The sequence below is a fragment of the Crocodylus siamensis genome, chromosome 8 (genome assembly GCF_052110815.1).
Source record: "Crocodylus siamensis isolate JL-2025a chromosome 8, ASM5211081v1, whole genome shotgun sequence".
Lineage (NCBI taxonomy): Eukaryota > Metazoa > Chordata > Crocodylia > Crocodylidae > Crocodylus > Crocodylus siamensis.
The window spans coordinates 25185026-25209343 of NC_143402.1; the positions used below are offsets into that span (position 1 = coordinate 25185026).

General features: G+C 42.4%; 1 protein-coding gene across 3 annotated transcripts; it reads right to left on the bottom strand.

Annotated features, from left to right (window-relative positions):
- Nucleotides 1–14043: 14043 nt before the first annotated feature.
- On the bottom strand, nucleotides 14044–24318 carry HMGN5 (high mobility group nucleosome binding domain 5). Of its 3 annotated transcripts, none has more exons than XM_090060349.1 (7): nucleotides 24154–24318; nucleotides 23654–23697; nucleotides 22226–22255; nucleotides 21592–21621; nucleotides 20602–20652; nucleotides 16417–16560; nucleotides 14044–14711 (listed from the first exon to the last, which is right to left on the bottom strand). In XM_090060349.1, the coding sequence occupies exons 1-7, from the start codon at nucleotides 24301–24303 to the stop codon at nucleotides 14555–14557; spliced, it is 606 nt and encodes a 201-aa protein (XP_089916475.1). In that variant the 5' UTR covers nucleotides 24304–24318; the 3' UTR covers nucleotides 14044–14554. The 3 variants fall into 3 exon arrangements, with proteins under 3 accessions (XP_089916475.1, XP_089916476.1, XP_089916477.1); XM_090060350.1 differs by lacking the exon at nucleotides 24154–24318 and adding an exon at nucleotides 23926–23991; XM_090060351.1 differs by lacking the exon at nucleotides 24154–24318 and adding an exon at nucleotides 23933–23950.

The following is a 24318-nucleotide window of genomic DNA, read 5'->3' on the forward strand; positions in this document are numbered from 1 at the left end:
TATGGCAAAGAGGAATCAGAACCAAATACTGATACTCAAAAAGAATCTGATCTTGCATGAAGGAGGACATATGCACACCAAGAGCAGAATCCATGTGGAAAGCAACTTAAAGCAACCTTGCAGTCTCTACTACTTTGTGTCACGATACTGTTTCAACCTAGAATAACTGTTACTTTTACCAGTGAGATGAACATGATTTAATCTTACTTCAGTTTCTTAGTTTTATGTTTCAATACTCTATTTTGCCTCTGTCTTATTTGTATTGTTTTCCAGATTGTCTGGAAATGTTTAAGATGTGCTCACATTTAACTGAAGGTATCTATGACATTTTTTTTTCACTTTGATTTCCATTTTTTTCTTAAACAGAATTGTCAATATTGTTGGAGATTGTTTGTTTGTTTATTTTACTTTATAGAAACACATTTCATGTGTCAAGATTTTTCTAAATCATAAACACATAATAATGCTTGGGAATTTTATTTTACAAAATCCCATGAGGCACAAACTTATTCAGCTATAGCATGTAAGAGGTAATGGAGTTTCAATGACTAACATCTGCCTTAGAAGCTATCTTTCATATGTGTTTACTATCAGAAAGGATTTAAATGCAGAAGTCATGATTGTGGTGAACAGCATATACTCCTATTCTCTTATTCACCACCTTCCCAAACTTGTGGTCTGCTGTCCTGTCAAATTGAAGAAATGTTGAAACTGCAGCTTGCAGCGATGTCAAGTTGGCATGGATCTCTTATGAAGTGTGTGAGGCTCTTGAGTCCTACAGAAATAGTAGGCTTCTGGGGCTATCCCAGGATTTATGGAATATATCTGTTGTTTCTAGGGGTCCAAGTATCAAATTTTAAGGGTCAAGTTCCCAAGCAACTACATAAGGAGACTATTATAAAGAAACTCCACCAATGAGACTCCACCAATGAGACTATTAGAAAGAAACTCCCTCAAAAGTGGAGATTCAGGGGATGTAATACTCTGACTCCCTTGCAGTCTTATTCCACACTGGGAACCATGTAGTCAATAGGATGAAGCTATAGCATGAACTCTTCCTTGTTTTTTTTTTCCTTTTTTAAAAATAAATTCCTTATTTACCCACCTTTCTTTTCATGGGTCCTTCATTGTGATCAAAACAACCATACCTCTCATAGGCCTTCAGCAAAAATTTGCTGAAGCACCAACTTACTCCTTTGTGTATTGTTACACTTCATTTTTACAGCAAAAAAGGAAAGAGGTTGGTTAAGCAGAATCTGCTTCTAAATTCATGGTCCTTCACTCCTATTTGGTGGAGAATGAAGCTAAGGATGAAGAAGAGTTTGTCTTGTACTAATACTCTGCCACTTACAGACACCAAGATCAGTCAGTGGTTCCTTCCTTCTGTTGTAAAACAACATTTTTCAGAACTGTAAGCAATGCTGAGATGTTTCTTCCAGTCCATGTGGCAAGGTGAAAAAGGAAGCTATTGTTTCCCCAGATGAACTATATAGTTGAAAATCTGTCAAGAAAACTTCTATAGGGTTGCAACATGAAAATTCTCAGCTAATTTAATCACCCTGAAGTAAAGTCAAGGTTTCCACAGAGTTACATTGAAATTGTTTTGTCATTATCTTGATACATTTTTTTTCTATAGGTTTGTGCTGACAAAATTTTATTTTGACATGGTTATATAGTCTCCCACACTGCTTCACACCAGAATCATTTTGTTACTGTCTTCACAATCTTTTATCATCTGCCTTGACTTGAACTAACATTCTTTCCTTTTGACACTATTATCACCTTCATAACCTTGCATTGACAATACAAACGTGATTCACTAGCTAGGCACAACAGAATGGGCCAAGTATATTGTGCCAGACATCTTCTTTAAAATTCAGTCTTAATGTTTTATAAGTGTTATGTTAATTTAAAAAAAAGCCAATAGCACCTCTAGTTTTGTCATTCAAAAGACACTGAGTTTTGATGAGAAGTATGTGGCAGGCAGCTTGCCTCAGGCTGCAGCTCAGATACAGGTGGCAAGAAAATGATTGCAGGCCCACCTAGGAGGACTGGGCCAGATGATGAGGATACTTGGCTGGTCCAGAGGAAGTTAAAAGTTTCCAGGAAAGACAGGTGAGAGGGAGAAAAAAGGCTGCATGGCATCAAGCTGCAGCACTGGGCCAGAGCACTCTCTCAGGGTATGGGAAAACACTGAGGAGTGTAAGCTAACCCTTTATTGCTTATGTATTTGTTGATTGCTGATTGATGGTTTATGTTGTATCCTGTGGGGCAAGTTTCCCAGGAAAATAAGAACTTTATTATATGAACTGACAATATACTACAAGGTACCTCAAGCAACATCAACCAAAACATGATTAATAGCTAAAATATTACATTCCACCATTCTGCTTTTACTGGGTTTCATTGTAAACTCCGAGTCCATACTTCTTTACATATCTAGCCCTATACTTCAAGCTGTGTAATGGCACTTTATCATTGTAAATTGCTGCCAGCGTGCCTTAAAATCTTTCTTGCTGGCTAAAAAACATTACCACAACACCTCAGAACTGTCACTATTTTTAGACTTGTACAGCCATTCATTACATCATATATTTTTCTAGGATCTTTTATTATTAATAACAGTAACTGAATTCCCACATGTTCAATTATTACTGGCAACACAGTGAATATTTCATAGTAGACATTAAAGAGGGAAATATCTATTTCGTTTTAGTTTTTACTCATGCTGCCACGTTCTGGGTACTAGAAAACTAACTTTGTGTTTTTGACACATCCAGATGTCTAATATTAAAGACATAATTTTATTTCAAGTGTTCCAGGGGGACGACAAGAGAGGGGCAGAATACTCCTCCTGCAGAATGGGTCGTGGTGGGCACAACCCGCTGCGATGCCAAGGGAAAAACCCCCAGTAACGGGGCAAGCTCACCCCAACAGGGACAGCCAGACCAGATGAGTTATGAAGGGAAGAAAACCCCATGCATTTTGTCAGTTGCTTTTCTAAGCTGCTGGAGCTGGCGCAGAAGATTGACGTCATCAGTGAATGCTGCCCAGCTGGGATAAAAGCCAGCAGCAAGGAAACAGCTGGGGGAAGGTAGCAAGGAAGGAGCTGTGGGATCCCTCCCTGTGCCAACCAGGGCCTCCTGACCACTGCAGGGTGAGGCCAGCAAGAGACCCAGCAGAGCTCTAACTATAGCCCTTGAGAAGAAAGCAGTGTGCAGAGTTGACGTGCCAACAGGACACTGAGGGCCAGAGAGAGTAGGAGATTGGGATGTCATGCTGAAGCAGGGTCGGACACTCATCATCCAGCCGTCCCAACAGGCTGGTTCATGGCTGGGGTGTAGAGGAGGTGGAGCCCCGGAGCACCCACTAGTGACAACACCCAGTGAATTCTCCCCTGCAGAAGGGAACTCCACTACTAAACACAACACCCAAGATGTGGCAGGCAAGTATCGGGGCATCCCTTGGGGAGAATGCAGTCCAACAGCGTGGCAACCAGGGCCACCTCCATGGCAGACTCAAGCTCCAGCTCCAGGGCCGCATGAGAGAGGCTCCATGAAGCCAGGCAGGTGCATCAAGTATCACATTTAAAAGTAGCACAGGCATTCTTTTTGACATTTTAGTGGTATTGTCTGTAGGACAATGAATATCCAACTGACTATCCATTTAGACTTTTCCCCCTGAATGTACCATAAAACAATTGAAAAATCACAAGCTATAGATTGTGTCAAAGGTCTTTGCTTTTGAAAGTATACAACTGCTATCCAAATGGCAAGACCAGCTGGTAAGGAGGATTTGACAAGGTGAATACCTGAGTACCGGTTTGCTTAGCCAAACCATGAATAAGGCACAAGTGGATTTACTCGGAAAAAATTCTCATGCAATTTCCTTTATTTATTAGAAATATGGAATCTAATTTTTGCAATTACTGTAGAGCTAGGATTTAAACTCATACTGGCACTCAAGAGGAAGAAAAGTATAAAATCAAACATACAAATGAGCTATAAGTCTGGATACTGAAATGCAGAAATATGACTCAACATATAGAATGGCCATGCTGCTACATGATGTACTGATTACACCCTAGATAAGCCAGACAGAAAATATTAGTCATATTCATTAGGCCTACAATTATTTATATCACAACACTTGAAAGCACTTCAAAGGAATAGAGGTTAAAACTGTAGGAAAATGTTTCCTTCCCAGTAAAGCTAAACGAGCTATTTTAAGTCCTTTTAAAAGAAATCATTTTTATGGGTATATTGCACACTTGGCAATTATTATTTTCATTCTAATATGAAAAAGAAACAACGCATTTTGCTCTTAAACTTCTAAAACGTGAAAGCAATGGGGGTCTACTGACTTCAGTAAGCTTTGCACCCTATATTATAATGGCTATACATAATGAGCTAAATAATATATGACTATGGGCATATCTACCCATGCTTTTACCTGCACCTAAACTTAATGCAAATGTTCCTAATGCACATTAAGGCAATTTAGGCACATGTCTACCTGTGCATGTGCTAAGGCACACTAATGCAGTGTGTGGACCAACTTGGGACTACAATTAGTCCCAAGTCAATCAAAATACACAGCATTAACGCATCTTAGTGCATCTACACGTGTTAAGGTGCTTTAGCTATTCATGCCTAAATTTAATACCTGTTTTTACAGGTATCAAATTTAGGTGTGAATAGCTTAAAATTGCCATTTTTAAGGCGCATTAAAGGCTCACAAGTGTAGACCCATACCCTTAAACCACCTTAAAAATGGCGAATGTGCCTTAAATCAGAACATGTAGACATGCTCTACGTGACAGAAATTCATACATATAAAAGTAGGATAAATTTAAAAGTATTTTTCATGTATAGAACTGTAATTAATTATCTTCCTGATAATTATCAAGGTTTGAATTTAAACACAGTTAATGACAAATATAGACTATAATATTTATTGTCTGTCTATTCACACTTCGGTAGCTATTTCTAACACACCTAATATTTTGTTATATTATTCTGCAATAAACTGTTAAGTTAAAAATTGGTAGTTTATACTAGAACCATTCCTTGAAATCTGAGAAAGGATAACTTATTCTTAGTATTTAACCTGCAAAGAAAAAGTCTACAGCTATTAGAACTTCTGTGATCCCACCCAAATGTCTGAAGAATAGGAAAGCAACATTTTAGGGCAATGAACAAGCTGCATGCTTTTACATTTCTCATTTTAAATGTAAAAGAAAGCCTTAAAACAATTCTGAACCAAAAGCCCACAGAAAATTGTATAACATCGGGCATTCATACACATACATTTGTCCACTCTGACGTGCCTGAAATCTTGTGAATTGGAGCAGACTTAACTAATCGAGTCGGGGGCAGCAGGGCAGGCCTGACGAGGAGAGGCTACGGGACCTGAACCTGTTCAGCCTTCACAAGAGAAGGCTGAGGGGGGATCTACTGACTGTTTACAAACTAGTCAGGGGGGACCAGCAGGCATTGGGGGAGTCCCTGTTCCCCCCGAGCACTACCAGGAGTGACCAGGAATAATGGTCACAAGCTGGCAGAGGGTAGATTCAGGCTAGATATCAGGAGGCGCTACTTCACTGTCAGGGCGGCTAGGATCTGGAACCAACTTCCAAGAGAAGTGGTGCTGGCTCCTATCCTGGGGGGTCTTTAAAAGGAGGTTGGACAAACACCTTGCCAGGGTTGTTTGACCCCAGTACTCTTTCCTGCCACGGCAGGGGGTCGGACTTGATGATCTGCTCAGGTCCTTTCCGACCCTACTATGAAACTATGAGTCTACTCCGCATGCAAGCTGATGCACCGAGTGATGTGCTGTGTGCATTTGTATAAATGGCAAAATGCACGTTAGCTTTGAGAAAATGGTGGCATTGTGGTTTTGAAATAAAACACCTTTGATGTGTTTTAGTTCAAGTGTGCCACTGACATTTTTTCAGCGCTGATGTGCATTTTGCCATTTATACAAATGCATGTGCCACAGCACCAGGTGCTTTTAAAAGTGCCTGGTGCTGCGGTGCAAACATGTATACAAATGGTAGTGCCCAGTGTCAGTGCTGGAAGATTCACCTGCCCACTCCCCACTGCCCTTCTCCCTCCCCACCCCCACTCACCTACCTGAGTGAAAATCAGAGCAGAAAGTTGGTCCTTAGGATTTGATGGAGACAAAAGAGTCCTTTCATTGTGAACACCTACCTCTAGCCTCCAAAGTGATATGTCACTAAAACTGTCACAAAAAATGTTCTTAGTTGCTGTGTTCACACACACACACACACACACACACACACACACAGAGCTGTCCCATTTGTTTCTTCCAAAGTAGAGACAAATGCTTTTCCCAGTGTCTGGGTGTAACTGGGGTATGAATATGAAAATAAGCTCACAAAAACTTGATCCTGAGATGGAGGATGGTGCAGTTTGTGGGAAGTAGGCAGTATGCTCAGTTGCGGTTCTTGCAACCCTTGAAATTCAGGGTGCTTTTGATCAGTTAGCACTGGAGGTTAGGAAAAAGGCCTATCTGATCCAGAACGATCAAACCACTGACAAAGGTTGCTCTTTTTTATTTGCATTTGATCAGAAACTTGCAGCTATTCCTCTCATATGTGATCTTTTTTTACAATGATGCACACCTTTGTCATCACTGGACTCAAATACAGTGTGCTCTAAGTAAAGCTGTATCTTTACTCCTTCAGGAAATGGCAGCCAGTACAGAATGTGGAAACCAGATCAATTCCAAACATCTTACCATAAGTATAATTTAGTACTCAGGATCAGTATTGCCTAGCTACTAGCTACTAGACGCAGTTTAATGTGTTGTGTCTGATCTCTAAAGTCCTAAAGGGCTTGACATCTTTGTTTCTGAAAGATCACATCTCGCCCATGCCATACTACTGCAATTTGAGATAGGATAGGGGACAAGAGGAGGAGGAGTTGTACTTTATGTAAAAAAGCCATATGATTGCTCAGAGCTCCAATACAGAACTGCAGATAGGACTGTTGAGAGTCTCTGGGTTAGGGTTAGGGTCAGAGGGGACAGCAATAAGGGTGATATCGTGGTGGGGGGTCTGCTATAGACCACAAGACCAGGAGGAAGTGATGAATGAGGCTTTTTTCAAACAGCTAGCAGAAGTTTCCTGATCACAAGCCCTGGTTTTCATGAGGGTCTTCAATCACCCTGACATCTGCTGAGAGGGCAATACAGCAGTGCACAGGCAACCTAGGAAGTTTTTGGAGAGTGCTGGGGACTTCCTGGTGCAAGTGCTGGAGCAGCCAACTAGGGGCTGTGCTCTTCTTGACCTGCAGCTCACAAGCAGGGTAGAATTGATGGGATGTAGTAGTGGATGGCAACTTGGGCAGCAGTGACCACAAGATGATTGAGTTCAAGATCCTGAGGAAAGAAAGGATGAAGAGCAGGAGAGTATGAACCCTGGACTTCAGAAAAGCAGCCTTTGACTCACTCAGGGAACTCATGGGCAGGATCCCCTGGGAAGCCAATCTAAGGGGAAGAGGAGTCCAAGAGAGCTGGCTGTAATTTAAGGAAGTCTTACTGAGAGTGCAGAAACAAATCATCCTGATGCACAGGAAAACTAGCAAGTATGACAGAAAACCAGCTTGGCTTAGCAGGGATGTCTTTGCTAAAGTAAAACACAAAAAGTCAGCTTATAGGAAGTGGAAACTTGAAGAAATAACTAGGGAACAATACAAGAGCATTGCTCGAGCATGCAAAGATGAAGTCAGGAAGGCCAAAGTGCAACTGGAGTTGCAGCTAGATGTGAAGAGTAACAAGAAGGGTTTCTACAAGAATATCAATAGCAAGAGGAGGATCAGGGAAATTGTGGGTCCCTTACTGAATGTGGGAGGCAACCTTGTGACAGAGGCTGCAGAAAAGGCTGAAGTGCTCAATGCCTTTTTTGCCTCTGTCTTTATGGGCAAGAGCAACTCGGAGAATATTGCACCGGTCAGCAGTTTGGAGAGGAAGGGACTACTTAGAAAAGCTGGACATATAAGTCCTTGGGGCTGGATGGGATGTACCAGAGGGTGCTGAGGGAGTTGGCTGATATGATTGCAGAGCCACTGGCCATCACCTTTGAAAACTCATGGTGACCAGGAGAGGTCCTGGATGATTGGAAAAGGGCAACCATAGTTCCCGTATTTAAGAAAGGGAAAAAGGAGGATCCAGGGAACTGCAGACTAGCCACCCTCACCTCAGTCCCTGGATTCCTTGAGGATGGGGCATATCCTCAGGGAATCTATTTGTGAGCATTTGGAGGAAAAAAGGGTGATTGGGAACAGTCAGCATGGATTCACCATGGGCAAGTCATGCCTGACCAACCTGATTGCCTTCTACGACGAGGTGACTGCCTTTGTGGGTGCAGGGAGACCAATGGATATGGTGTAACTTGATTTTAGCAAGGCATTTGATATGGTCTCCCACAATATTCTTGTAGGCAAGCTAAGGAAGAATGGACTGTAAGGTGGACAGAAAACTGGCTAGAACATCAGGCTCAGAGAGAACTAATCAATTACTCAATGTCTAGTTGTCAGCTGGTATCAAGTGGAGTGCCTCAGGAGTAAGTTCTGGAACCAGTTTTGTTCAATGTCTTCATCGATGACCTGAAAGATGGCAGAGTGCACCCTCAGCAAGTTTGCAGATGACCCCAAGCTGCAGGGGTAGGGGGAGGAGGAATAGATACACTGGAGGGTGGGGCTAGGATTCAGTGACCTAGACAAATTGGGGGACAGGACAATCCCATGCACTGGTACAGGCTGGGGACTGACTGGCTGGGCAGCAGCTCTGCAGAAAAGGACCTGGGGGTTACGGTGGATAATAAGCTGAATATGAGCCAGCACTGTGTCCCTGTTGCCAAGAAGCCTAACAGCATACTGGGCTGTGTTGGTAGGTGTTTCCAGTAGGTCAAGGGAAGTAATTATTCCCCTCTGGAGTACTGTGCTCAGTTTTGGTCCCCCCCCACTACAAAAAGGATGTGGACAAATTGGAGAGTCCAGTGAAGGGTGATAAAAATGGTGAGGGGGCTGAGGGACATGACTTATGAGGAAAGACTGGGGGAACTGTGTTTATTTAGTCTAGAGAAGGGGAGACTGAAAGGTGACTTAATAGGAGTCTTCAAATATCTGAAGTGGGGTTTGAAGGAAGATGAAGCTAGGCTATTCTCAGTGGTAGATGACAGAACAAGGAGCATTGGTTTCAAGTGCAGCAAGGGAAGTTTAGGTTAGATATTAGGAAGAATTTTCTCACTAGGAGGGTAGTAAAACACAGGAACAGGTTATCCAAAAAGGTGGTGAAAGCTCCATTGTTGAGGGTTTTCAAAACCTGGTTAGACAAAACTTTGGCTGGGATGATTGAGTTGGGATGGTCAAGCTTTGAGCAGGGGGTTGAATTAAATGACCTCCTTGAGGTCCCTTTCAACCCTAACTTTCTATGATTCTATGACTAACTGAACTAAGCAAGCAAGCAAGCTCTAAGGGGTATTTTCTTTACAATACTTCTCTATCCACTCGTTCCAAAACAGCCCAAACACATTGTTTTTTAGGCACTCTACAAAGCCAATGTTTTTGAGTAGGCAGTGATAGAAAGGTAAGAAAATAGCTGCTAATTTTTGTCAAGTGAAAAAGAATGGTAGGAAGCAAGTGTTTTATACCGCGTAGGCCTGAGTACTGGTGATGATGCTGCTTCTTTTGTTGAGGGATGTTTGATAACTCTGAGATATCATGTTTTTAAATGCTATGCACTACCAAACCTTTGGATGTGCTTCCATGGATATAGGTTGTAAGCATACACCTAGAGACAATGTTGGACCAGCTGTAGCAAGAGGTACATTTTTAGAATATTCTTGCTCCTGTGAGTTTTTCCATGGCAAGGGAAGATCAGGTCTTAAGACATTTGAATGATTTACTAAATGATTCTAATAGTATAATTTAGAGAGATAGTAACTTGCTAGTAAAGGAAACGGACCTGGGAATATTTCAAATACCCCTTTTGAAACTCAGTGGCCCTTTTAGGAACTGGGCACTTCCTTTTAAGTCACCTCTACAATACAACTGCATAGCTCCCTGAGGAAAAGTTAACTTCTTAATTACTTACCAAGCTCTTTTGAGCAATGCTATCCCATTAACAATAAATAAGTTAAAATACTGATTATTCTAAAGTTTTAATGGACTTACAGAGGTACAATTTCAGTTTTGCTTGTGGTGTGGACCAGTGATTTTCAAAATTCCTTAAGTTATGTAAACCTTTCATGTCACTTCTTCTGCTGGGGAACCCCTATCCCTATCGTAAAGACTGTTGTGGATTCAGGCTTGGCAATGGTGGCATACTGTCTGCCAACACACTGTATTACCCTGCAATTGCAGAATCCCTAATGACCCATCATGGAACCCAAGGATTCTGGACAGTTTGAAAACCATTGATCTATACCACTGATTTTTTTTAAAAACAACCTGATAGCAAAAATAAATAGGGGGAGGCTATTTGTCTTGGTTGACTGCATTAGAAAGTAACCAAAAAGCATTATTATTTATTTTAAAATAGGTTTTATTCCTTTTTATCCTTTACAAATATTAGAAATTCCCAATATCAAAATCTCACTTGTTCTTTGATGATTCAAGGTCTTACTAGGCTGAATGAAATATATAAAGCACAAAAGACAAAGATCTTTAAAAAAAAAACCCAAACAAAATTATTCTTCAAACCATTGCCAAATTCTTTATACATCATTAAAAGACAAGGACACAAGCACAATTTCTTGCAGTTCCTCTCCCTGCCCGTACCAATTTGAATTGCTTACATTTTGGTGGGAGTGCCAAAAAGTTCTACAACCGCACATAACATAACAAATAGATTTTTTTAAATAAGTGCCAGGTAAAGATACCATTTAGAATTTGGCAACTTACTTGCACAAACCTACAAAGAAAAAAATACGTTTACATGTCCTGGTTTTTTTTGCTTATAAATCAAACCTGCATGTAAGTCAACTCTATGTTGTCAAATTCAATTTTAGTAAAAATAGCTTTTTACAAATGTAAGTCAATAACTATAAATCACAGAATCAAATCAATGTTGAAAGAGACATTAAGTAAGTTATCTAGTGCAAACCCTTACTTAAAGCAGGACAACCCCAAGTACACCATCCAAGCCAAGGCTGTGCGGAGCTGGGTCTTAAAAACCTCCAAGGATGGAGACTCCACAGCCTTTTTGAATAACCTGTTCTAGTGCTTTATTACTACCCTCCCAGTGGGAAAGGTTTTCCTAATATCCAATCTAAACTTTCCTTGCTGCAACTTGAGACCACTGCTCCTTGTTCTGTCATCTGCCTCCACTGAGAACTGCCTAGCTCCATCCTCTTTGGAACCACCCTTCAGGTATTTGAAGGCTGTTATTAAATCCTCAGTCTTCTCTCTTCTCCAGGCTAAATAAGTCCAGTTCCCTCAGCCTTTCCTCAAAAATACTGTTCACTGCCCCCCTAACCATTTTTGTTGCCCTCCACTGAATTCTCTCCAATTTGTCCAAATCCTTTCTGTAGTAGAAGGCTCAAAACTGGACACAGGACTCTAGATGTGGCTCACCACTGCCAAATAGAGGGGAATCACTTCCCTCAATCTGCTGGTAACACTCCTACTAATACAGCCCAGTATGCTGTTAGTCTTCTTCACAACAAGGGCACAGTTGGCTCATAATTTTAAAGTCTGATGAAGTCCTTGACCTGCTGTTGTCTATGCAAAATCTTGGAGGAGAATCAAATAACCAAGGAGAGGACCCAAAGGGTTAAATGCACTAAAAACAAAAAAAAGCATCCTCTGTAGCAAAGATAATTTCGCCCAAGACTTACCATGTGGTCTTTGGTGTAAAACTCCATGTCAGTACAAATATTGACACATCAAAACTACTATTTTTAGTTAAATTGAAGCTTCTTACCAGTTTAAAAAAAAAGATGGGCCCTGCCAAAGCTGAATTGTAGGCTGAATTCCAACTTCACATGACCGGTGGAGCCAAAACTGTGAATCCAAACAGCCCTTGTTGTGGGGGGATCAAATCCACATTTTTGTTAATTCTTGAGGGATGTAGGTAAGGAGAAAATGGGTGGTTGTGTTTATATTTGGTTATAGGCAGGTATTGGCTCAGATTCGACATCTCCTACAGGTGTATGCAAAGTACATTCAGGGACTTTGTGGTCTGGCATAAAATGTAATATTCTACATGTAATGTTAGACTTTTTTCACTTAGTGCTAGAAACTGTCAGATGGCTGCGTTTTCCAAATAATGAATGCACAAAGCAGAACAGCCTTATGTACATTTAATGCACCTCCCCCCACACTTTTTTTTGTATTTCTGCACTTATGAAGTATATCCAGCTCTTACTTGTTTCCTGACAGCTTACCATGGTGAATGTGTCCTGGTTGGGGGACTCCGGTGGTACCTCCCTCACGGCTAGGGGCCCAAGGATTCCTAGTTCCCTTCAACAGAACTGGGGGTCTGGAAGATTCAGCTTGACACTAAACTCTACGAACTCCTGGCTTCCCTAGCCTGCCTGCCTCTTAGTCCAGTGCAGCAGACTAGGGACATTCCCTGGAACTACAGTGGTGGTCATCTGGCTTGCCCCAGCCAGTGTGGGCTTTCCTGCATGAACTGAACCAGCTGCCATCATTCCAGGCAGGGTCATCTGCTCCATATAATACTACCATATTCTTCCAATTATAATTTGGCCCTAAGAATAGGTTGACCATCATTTTTATGGTTCTTTTCAAGGGAAAAAGTTTGACACATTATTGGAACAATACAGTAGTTCTCACATTTGACAATAAAAACCAAGTTCTCCCCACTTCTCAACCCTTACAAAAATAAGCCTAGGTGGAGGGTACAGAACACCATGAATGGCAAGATGAATGCTTTAAGGGCTCAGATGCACCTTCTTACCCAGAACCTTAATGCAAAACTGAAACTTTTTCAGGCTTGTGCTAAAAAAGCTCACTTGATATGGGTGTGTTTTATCTGACAGCATATATGTACACTGTATTCTAGGGTTGCCAGATAGTCGTGTACAAAAAGGTAATGTTTAAATGCTGCACCACAAACATTTTTCTTCTTGGTAAACGTCTGATCTATCAGGCCATGAATGTGAATGACTTTTGGATAAAAAGAATACTTTAAGATGAAGATGTAGAATATTCTTGATATTCTATTTGAATGTATAATTGTAATAACAGGAATAAAATTAGGTAGAAAACTATTATTACTCCATTTAAACCCTGGCCTGGAGCCTAGTTACCATCTCCCAAATTAATCAGGAAGAGTACTGCATTAATGGGAAACACTTGTGTATACCTGTGCACCTCCTACTAGAAAACAGTAAATGGGCTCCTGAAATTCTTTTTAAAGTAATAAATTCTTAAGTAAGTGAAATATAAACAAGAATTATTTAACCAATGCTATAGAACATTCCCTTAATGACAGAAAGCCATTTCATATTATCAAAGCGTAATAGCCTTTAAACCTCTATGCATAAAAAAGTATGCAACGGTCTTAGGGCAAGAGGAAACTAAGAAACTATACTGAAGTGACTAGCAAATCTAACATAAATAGGTTACCCTAACATTTTGGGAGGTTAATCCTACTAATTTCTATTATGGTTATGCCATATATTTTAAACACATCATCTTTGCTTAAATAGTAACATAAATAAGCCTTAAGCATTACAATCTGTGAAAGAGGGCTTAAGGCCTTACAATGAAGATGTAGGACCAGACTCCCAAATGGTGTAAATCAGTATATGTACACTGAAACCAATTTAGCCATGCCAATTTCACCTGCTTGGGTCTGGCCCATATTGGTATTTGTGTATGCTGCCGAAGAAAATGGCTTACAGACCCAACTGTTGATCCTGTTGTGAACTCAAAGGCCTGCTGGCTGCATGGTTTATTTCAACATGATGCATTGTGCTACTAACCACCGTTAGGTGGTTTATTATATTCCAATAATACAAGTTTACAGCACAAGCAACAAACCACAATCAACTTTTGAGGAGTCTTTTTTATTAAGATAAATCCAGCAAAATTCCTAACAGTGGGTACATACAACCAACCTGCCCTTTTAAAAGAAATTTTGTATTTCATTTAAAAACAAGATTACGCTTTTATTTTTTTTCAAAACTGACAAAATAAAATTACATTTGGGAAACAGCAGATTTTCAGCTCTTAAGATTTTCATGAAAATATCTCACCTTCTTTATAAAAGCAACCCACAGAACCACTGGAATGTTTAACAGTTATTTGTTTTGAGACCTCCCCACTTTAAGAAACCATACAACACATACAAGGGTAAAATTAAAATCTGAAGTCTGTAAGCATGACTTACACAAAAAGGGACACACTGACAGAAGTCAAAAGCTACCACCACTTATTCTTTCCATGTACCATACAAACTATTACAATCACAAAATTTAAAAACAATGATTTTTTTTTGTTTTGTTAGGGATTTAATTCCCAAGTAACCGAGATGAAGATGTTCCATAATTAAATTCATGCTAAAAAAACCTGCATTTATAAAATAGTTGATAAAAATATTCCTCTCTGTTAACAATACAGCATGGAGGTACGGATACCAAATGATGGAGATATAGGGCAGGGTTAACATTACTCGGACTTGGCTTCCTTATCATCAGATGCTTCAGCAGCTGGTGCCTATGAAAGCATTTGGGAAGAACAGAAATATTACATTTTAACTAATAATACCCCATCTAAACTGCATCATGGAAAGGTTAGTTGGCAAATACACAAACATAAACCCTTGTAAGTGACTAGACAACAATACAAAATTAATAAGGAAGACATGAGCATGCTAGAATTTTTGTAAACAAATTAAAAAAACCAAGAGAACTGATGAAGTCAACACTTGACTAAGGTAAATTTAGAGAAGTGGAGGTTTAGAATATTTCACATAAATTAGAACATAAAAGTCTTCATATACACACGGGCTAGAAGGAAACTCAAAGAATTTTGTGCATAAAATATGGTAATCCTGTATAGTTTCATCTTCTGAAAAACAGATCTTAGCAACATTTTTCTAATGTTCTTATGATTGGAACAAGTGTAGCTACAAAGAGATCCCACTTGCCTTCTACAAAGTTACTCAATGCCTACAGTCTCTAGCACAGTGCTTCCCAAACTTTTCCTCAGTGTGACCCCATTTATGGCCCCATTTCCTCAGCATGGCCCCTCACTCCCAACCCCCAGTCCCTAACCCCCACGACTCCATTTGCTGACATTGTGACCCCATTTGGGGTCACAACCCAGTTTGGGAACCACTGCTCTAGCAGATGCATCCATTAATGCAATATTCAATATTCAACAAGCAAACTTTGAGTCACGGAGAGTTCCCATCCCCAGACCTCCCCCACCATTGAACTCCCACCCACAAAAAACCCACAGAAATCTAACACCAGAAGCAAGACTTTTCTGAGCTCAAAACTTGCTTATTGCAACCTGCATACCACAATAATAAAATCCCAACACTTATCAAATCTATCCCCTATCCCTCCTTCTTCTCTACTCAAAGCACTACGTTAAAATATTTCCTTCACAGATACAAGCATGCCCCTTCCTATGTAACAGGCCCAAAATAGTGTGACAGAAACGGCACACTGTCACAAAATGATTTCCCCTTCAAGGATACATGTGGGGCCAAGGCTAGACACAACTGTTCAATTATCAGACCCAGCTGGAATGGTAGTGACAAAGATGTTTCAGGTGGTTCTTACAAAAGGTTGGGAGAGCTCCTAGGAAAAGTCTACAGGAAACAAATCAGTGTCTAGCAAATCCTGGTGTAGGCCGATTCTTAGGTAAATGGCTGCTGGAGTAGAAACACACAGGGAACAGAAGACGCTCAGTCAAGGGATGAGGCTAGGTTTGCATGCAGAATGCATGCTGGATTTTTTTTTATTAGTATGAACCAAATTGTGTGCCCTGAAAAAGAAGATCTGAATCAGACTGTGTGCTTGTGTGTGGTGTCAGCCCTCCCTGGGCTGTGGAAGCAAACCACCAGCCTACAGATGGTGGACAAGGCTGAGTTCAGGGTAAAACAGGAAGCATGTCATGGGGGTCTGTGGCTACCTAGGCTTTCTGGTCCTTCCGTATGCCAATGCAGGGAGGAGTGCTATGAAACCAGCTGAGAGTTTTACTACCCACCATAGAAAGAGAAAGATGGAGGCCTTCCTCTGCTTCCTCAGAAGCCCCAACTTTCAGCATGGCTGCTTCAGCTGGCCCTCATAGAAGTATCAGAACTGGGCTGCCCTCAAAAAGGTAAGGTGGAATATTTGTCCCTACAGTGGCTTTAAATATTGAATAGTTTAAGACTCCACTTCCTCATGTACGCACTGTTGTTAAGTACCTCATTAGTTTTGGTATCTCCATTTTCAGAGTGGTTTTCTTCTTTAGTGTCCTCTTGCTTAGCTTCATCTTTGCCTTTGGCTCCCTTCTTCCCTTTTGTTGCTGCTTTTTTGTCCTCCTTCTTATCATTTGCTGCTTTCTCTTTCTGATAAATTACATGAACAAGAATGCATGATAAATACAATCCCCAGTTTAAACATACATCTGTATGTCAGTATTCTGACATATTCTGACAAAGGTTTTGTCTAAACCCCCCCCCAAAAAACAAAAACAAAAAAATCTTGCTGCTACTTATTGGAAATAAAATTAACACAAGTGGGTGCATGTCATGGAAGTTTCTATCACAAAGTTCTTTGTTCTCTAGTCTACTATCACAACATACGGACAAAGTTAAAAGCATGTTCTTTACTTGGGGTTAAAAAAAAATCCTATTTTAAATATACATTTAATTAAATTAGCTACAATGTTTGATTAGGACTAACTGGCAATTTTGCTGTGCAGCCACCCATCAAGGCATGTGAAAGAAATGAATAACCCGAGTATGTGCATCCAATAGAAACAGAAATTCTTTAGCTATTATAAGATGAGGCCTTTTGGCTCAGATCAAGTGTATTTCCTATTTAGAGAATTATAAAAAACTGAAGTCAAAGACCATTTTCAGAAGTAGTCCTTGCAATGACAGCAGTATATATTATCTGTAACTCAATACCACTGCAGTTAAAAAGAAAAAAAAAATCTTAAGTTTAAAGTGTGGAGGCGTAAAACTTCCTTAAACAAGAATCAGTAACTAAGTAGGAAACCATACCTGACACTAATTTCACAGTAACAGCTTTTTGCACTTTGGAATCAAATGCTGGCTATGCTACATAAATAGTAAGATTATTAACTTTGATTCTGAGGATCTACATCTTAGTTCCAAAAACTCCAATTATACTAAACTGAATATTCTCAACCACTCAGAGATAGAAATATGCATACTTGAAAAATGTATTACTCCCAAGTACACAGATGTAAACAGGTAATTATGAAGAAATTGTGCATAACATGGAATGAACACCTTGGCTAGAAATCAAGAAAATTTTGCTAGCACAGTGACCAAAAAAGACTTTGGGGTCTTGACTGACCACAAGATTAACATGAGCCACCAATGTGAAGCCATGGCCGGCAAAGCAAACCAAATTCTGGCACGCATCTGAAGCAAAACCAGGGATGTCATCCTTCTACTTTACTCAGTTTTAGTGAAGCCGCAGCTGGAGTACTGCAACCAGCTTTGGGCCCCCCCGCTTCAAGAGGGATGTGGATAAGCTCAAGAGTCCAGAAGAGAGCCACCCATATGATCAAAGGCCAAGAACAAGCCTTACAAAGAGAGGCTGAGGGACATGGGACTCTTCAGCCTGGCAAAGAGAAGGCTCAGGGGGGACTTGGCGGCTGCCTATAAATATATAAGAGGGGTGCATTGGGATCTGGGAGAACAGTTGTTCACCAGAGCTCCCCAAGGGATAACTAGGTCCAACAGCCACAAACTTTTAGAAGGCCAATTCAGACTCAGTATAAGGAAAAACTTTACAGTCTGAGTGCCCAAGGTCTAGAACAGACTTCCCACAGAGGTGGTGCATGCACCCACCCTGGACTCATTCAAAAGGCATTTGGATGTTTAACTTGCTAGGATCATTTGATTCCTTCAGATCTTCTGCCTCTGGCAGGGGGCTGGACTTGATCTCACAAGGTCCCTTCCAGCCCCCAATGTCTATAAAAAAAAAAAAAAATGTACCTGTTTCTTTAAACACTTGGCTTAATAGCATATGGCAATTACTTCATACTAAAACTATGCAACTCACAAATGGAAATATTTGTAAAAGGCCTAAAACGCAGCTTCAAAAGACAATACCTAAAGTTAATGGATCAGGCTATTTGTCCATTTACAAAGGGTAGGAAGATTTCCTTTTGGGTAACCTTTCTAATCAGTAGAGTGGTAGTTATCTGCCTTAGAGGTAGCACTCCAGTTGAGGTCTGGGGACTGGAGAAAGGCATCCTATCCTCTACTCTATAGAAATTCCAAGACAGAGCTAACAAAACAATATTAACTCTTCTGTTGCTCACTTTTCATGGATGGTATCACCAAACCAATACTGTTTTTTTTTTACTAATTTTTCTTGTATTGTTAATAACAAAATAAGGTGTGTCTGTGTAGCAATTTTTGTCAGCCCTAATATTTAATTTATGGATAATTTTTAAGGTTAGGAAATATTCTTCTTGTTTTTTCCCTCCAAATAAAAATGCTGTTCAGAAGGACATAAAAGTTGTAAAGTTAAGCACTGTGGGGAAAAGGCCAAACTTAGCGTAACTGGTTACAAATTTTTATTCCATTCCAGTCGTGTATACATTCTGATAACCTTGCTTAGCATCACATAGGAACCTCCGATGAAACCAAGAATAAAATTCAGTTTTCCTCACTTGAAATCCAGTGCCTTAAATGCAAGAAAAGTATTTTTCTTCCTGCAGCCCACTGGGCAAACACTAAGGCACTGCTCCTACATAACAAACAATATGTGAACAAATCATTAGAGTTCTTCATAATGCAAATGCACTAGAGGACCAAATTAAGTTTGGATTGTATTTTGCAACGTTAACCACCTATTAAACAGCTTTTACACGTGGTGTCTGTGTGTGTCTGCAAAAGCTACTAAAAGAGCAAGGTGCATCATGTGGGACTGTACTGACCTCTGCAAGGTCATCAGCGGAGGATGAACCCAAGACCTCTAGATCCCCCAAGCACATCTGTACCACTTGCCCTAAAAGAAGAATCACTACCAGCCACTAGAGGGAGATACAATACACACTTTGCCAAAAGCTTACACAACAGAAGAATATTGAGTACAGGGACTTCCAGGTTCTTCTATTGGCCCTGGAATGTTTTTGGATGGTTAAACTGCACAATCCAGACCACAGATATGAAACACTTGCTCTGAAAGATGTAAGCCCGCATGGATAAAACATGGGTCTACCATAAGAGACAGCTAGCTTCTACAACCTGCTGGCTCTGGAAACCTTGAGCTATCTTTTAGATCATTCATGGGTAAATCAGAGAAATAGAAGACAATGGGTCCTCTTGGGGCAACGATGCCATCTTCAAGCAGAAGGACCACTAAATATATACAACTGTTTGATACCAACCAAAAAAAACTGGAACTCCTGTTTTTCTAGGGCTCAGGCACGTACTACTTCTCTCCTTTGCCAGGGCCACCAAGGGACTTCAAGCAGGCTCAGGGCAGCTGAAATATTCAGCTACTGTAGCAGCAAACAACTAGCAAAGCCTGCTGCATGCATGTAATCAAGCACCTGAAAACCCCCCACTCTAATTGGATATAATCTAAGTGAATTTTTAGAGGGGCAACAAAACATTCTTGTCTCAAGAGCCTTCTAAATTTCAAGTTTTTGTGCCAAGGGGCTTTAAATGGTTGGATTAAAAAAACCAAACAAACAACAAACCTACTTTAACTATGGTCTCAGAAATGGACAAACTACTCTGGCTAACCTTTCCAACAAACATCCAGCCTTAGTTTATTGAATGAGCTTTAGTTTAAAGTGCCCCGCCACCATTTTTCAGTGCAGGAATGGAGATGCATATGATGCTGGAGTCGGCTAGAGCACAGTAACTCCCACACTTAAATCGAGTCTGCTGACACACTGGAATTGGAGCAGCTTCCCCTGCATGTGTATAGAACCCCTAAGACACTAAGTATAGAAATGTTTTAGCTCTAATAGTTAGTCTGACAACTGAAGACAGGGCTTTAAAATCAAAAAAGTCAGAGGTAACTGGAATGATAGGCCACCTATAACTCTAGTTTTCTGATTTCTATTCAAAGTATAAATGCCCTAAGTTCTATCCAATTGTGGGACAGTCTCCTGAGGCAAGTAGCGTAAACCTCATTACAAACGACTTAAAATTGAATACAGATAAATCACTCAAGAATTTACCACAGGAAATGTTCCTGCACTTGCAGTGGGATGAAAAAGCTCACCTTTTTAGGATTCTGTCAAGAGATGCCTCTAAATAAGCAGAAAAACCTTAATACAACACTGATATGTTTAAAAAGATAAATAAACAAGCCCATTACCTGCAAACTTTTCTATTACATTTTGGAAAGAAAACCCCTCTTTCAATTGAAGATGTCTTGATACTTACCTTAGGTGCTGCCTTTTTGGGCTTTGGCTCCGGTTTCGGTGGAGCAGGTTTCTGTACCAAAAGGAAATAAAGATAAAGTGTCAGATGAGCGCCAGAACTTCAGCATGCTTATTTCTTATGCTAGATTTAAAACATAAGCAGAGACTTTGAGCCACATGTTCCCCTTTTTGTGGTACAAAAAACTGGTAGACTTAAAACATTGACTGAAAGACCGAATTGTTCAATGTGTTTATCCGCCCAGATGCTTGTTTAAAGTAATATATAAAGTACTCTGCATGGTGCAGAGTCCTTTGTACTACTATAATTGTTCATTAAAGGACAGCAAATTTATCTAAGCAGTCTAGGATGAAGCTTACCTGTCATTAGCAGACTGCTCTCTGTATGCATAGGGAGCTTATGTTTTAATATGAGCATTTCTTTGAAACAATGTACCTTCAACTTCCATTCTAACATCAGCTGGACCCAACCTTTTAAGTGTTGAGGACTCCCAAACATGAAACACTTACAGGACTCTGAAAGTGTTCCATGTTTGGGAGTGCTTTGCCTTTGCTCTGAACCTTCCTGTAAACCATCAGATTGCAAACACACTCTTTGGGGTGTACAGCAGCTCTTGGTTCCTCGGTTTTGTGACTTATGTGCCTAGGAGCCACTTGTAAAAATGACTGGACTTATTGTGCGAGTAAAGACGGCCAAGTCAGGCTCCTTCTGTATACAAGTGACCAAGAGTCTTTAAACTAGCATAGTGGTTTCATCTTGTGTGCATGAAATGTAGGATCTGTCTCTGGAGTCCACTGATATGCAAGCCTTGGGATCACGTGGTACAAAACTTGTTTCTAAGTATTAAATTATAACCCTATGCAATTATATTATAGCCATCAAAACGTTGCCTGAGAGCTACTTACAAAACTTTTTTTTTTTTGGTCACTGGCCTGAATTTTTAATATACAAATGTAATGTGTTTTGCTTTTAGAAAAAGATGATGATACTCACAGCAGATAATCTAGCTGACCTCCTCTTTGGCTGCATAAAAGAAAGATGAATAAATACAATTCAGGAAGCACATGCAGCTGTAAATTCTGAATTATAAAATCAGAAATTACAGCTATTACTGAATGAAGCATTAAACAAATGCTAAGAATAACCAGTCATTTCCTCCTGGGTATGTATTTCTTTCACTGCTTGCTCTCCTTCTAAACATACTCTGGGAAAGTAACAAGACCCCAGTCTGTCAGCTGCTGTGCAGTGGGGAATCTCCACTGCTATGAATGGAGCACCGTCTTACAGAAGACTAAGACATGTTTACCCTGAAACTGATGTTCCTCAGCCCTGAAACTGGAAATTTTCAGAGAAGCTGTTTCTGTTTCAGTGTGCTAGTCCAGTAAAGCTCACAGTTGCACAAAGTTTAGCAGCTGGGAGACCAGTGAATTCTCCCACCAGTCTTGTGCTACAGCCCCACACACTGGACCCCAGCACTGCAGAGGGGTTCTTATGCCATCCTTTTAAGGCCTGAGCCTGCCTCAAACACCTGTCTCAACTCCTGTATGGTACCAAGGGCCCTGCTTAGTGCTTTTGAGAACTTCTGAAAACCCGCTGCATTTTATTAATGACTCAGAAACAAGCCTACCTCCTCCTTTGCCTCGCCTTCAGCTGCAGCCTACAAAAGAAAGGGAAAAAAAAAGAGCAAAGAAGGTTTGCTATCTTGCACTACACTGGGTAAAGAGGCCAAACGCTGTTGAGATGGATGATCTCAGCAGTGACTGGATAAGAGAGGCTGTGAAAAAGCCTCCCAGAATTCATGCTGGGGGAATTATTTTATTCCCCCCCAGTGTGAGGCGGGAGCAAGTAACCAGCACACAACATGCATGCATCTTTAAAGCCCCTTCCAAAACTTTAGGCAGCTCCTGGCCAGCTTTGGAGAGGACAGTCCTGGTTCCACAGTGGAAATGCATCCCCCCTCAGGTTGCAGATCTGCTCCCAGCTCTACCCTGACTACTGCTCACTCCCTCTGACCCCCTCAACACTCTTCCAGTCGCTGGAAGCCTGCTCTGCCCCTGCCAGGCCTTCGCGTTACTCCCAGCCCCACAACTACAACTCCCACAATGCCTCGGGACCTCCCCCCTCGATTTTTTCTCCCCCTTCGGGTGCTCGACGTCATGACGTCACAGCGTCCCAACATTTAAAAAGTTCCCGCCAAATCACCTGCACCGACAAGGTCGCCGCCCGCCCTCGCAAGGACAAGCCCCGAGCGCGGGGGCGCCCCCTCCCCCTCCCCCTCCCCGCCGCGCCTGCGAGCTACGGCCGGGCCCCGCCTCAACGCGGCACCCCCTGCCCGGCGGGCGCGCGACCGGACTTTGCTGCGCGCCGGGGGTCGCTGAGTGCCCCTACGTGGCCCGCCCCCTCCCACCCCCCGGCAGCCGCTCGACGCTGGGAATAGCTCCCACGGCGGCCCCGGGGAAGGAGCAGGAAAGTTCCTCATGATGGTCGCCGACCGCCCCCCCCGCTCCTCCTCAAGGACAGTTTCAAACTCTGCGCCGCCTAACGGCCCGGGCTCTCACTGCACAGCCATCTGCTCGCCGCCGCGCGGAGCGGGGGGAGGAAGGGAAGGGAAGGGAGGGGGGGAGGAAAAAAAAAAAAAAAGAAAAAGGAGAACAAAGGCAAACGCGGGAGCAAGAGGCACCGCTCGGACCCCGACCGCCCCCAGGGGGTGGGGGAGGGCAGAGCCGCGCCCAGCGCTCCCCCGGGTCGGGCGGCAGGGCCCGGGGCCGCACGGGCGAGCGCCGCCGGCCGGCCTGCCTTCCCGGCCGGGCAGCGCGATGGCTGTTTGCAATCCAGCATGGAGACGCGGCTCCGTCGCCTCCTCGCCCGCCAAACGGCCCGAAGTGAACTCCGAGGCGCCCTCCCCGCCGCACGCCGGGACGCACCGGGGAGCGGGGAAGAAAACGCAAAAAAACTCCGCACACGCTCACGCGCCACCCGGAGCCGGGCACACGCTCCTCCAGCGCCCCGCGCCCCCTCCTCCTCCTCCCTCCCCCCGCTCCAGCTCTCCGCTTACCTTTCTTTTGGGCATAGTTGCACCTTAATAGTTGATTGCAAAAGCTACAGGGAGAGAGAGATTTAAAAAACAAAAAACCACCCCCCAAAATTAAAGACAAGCCTTCCCCCTCCTCCCGGGAAAAAAAAACCCAAACTGTTTCAACCGTTCTGCAAGAATAATACAAATAAAAAGAAGAAGTGCCAAGGGACCAAGAGTTAATTGCAGCAGAAACTGAACAAAAAAAAAAAATCCCCCCCCCCTCTTTATTGCAAACAGTAAAATACACCAACACGCAACCAAACTGCATGAATGGGGAGCGCGAGACGGGTCCGAGCGGAGAGTGATGCGCGCGCCGGCCAATGGGAGGCTCGGGCGAGAGTGCGGGGGGCGGGGTGGGGCGGGGCGGCGCGGTAGAGACGCTGGCTTTACGCTGTCTGCGCAGGGGACCGGCCTAGGGCGCGCGGTGGATACGGCTCCGCTGCTGAGCGGGGGGGAGAGCGCGATGGTGCCCTCCCTGCCTGTGCTGCTGTGGAGCCCGCCCGACACCCCTTTCGCTGCGAGGCTCCCTGGGGGGGGGCGGGTTGCCAGGCTGGGCCTCCAGCCCCGAAAGCCCCGGCGTACACGCAGCTGCTCAGTCCCTGCAGCTGCAGAGCCCTTCTCCTCGACATCCCCCCAGAGGCTGG

What these genes read in the sequence shown, in the direction of transcription:
- HMGN5 (XM_090060349.1), bottom strand. Translation starts at nt 24,303, where the DNA reads ATGTCGAGGAGAAGGGCTCTGCAGCTGCAGGGACTGAGCAGCTGCGTG. An exon ending in CAACTATGCCCAAAAGAAAG is followed by an intron (nt 22,256 to 23,653) that starts GTAAGCGGAGAG and finishes TTTCTTTTGTAG; the next exon opens with GCTGCAGCTGAAGGCGAGGC. An exon ending in AAGGCGAGGCAAAGGAGGAG is followed by an intron (nt 21,622 to 22,225) that starts GTAGGCTTGTTT and finishes TCTTTTATGCAG; the next exon opens with CCAAAGAGGAGGTCAGCTAG.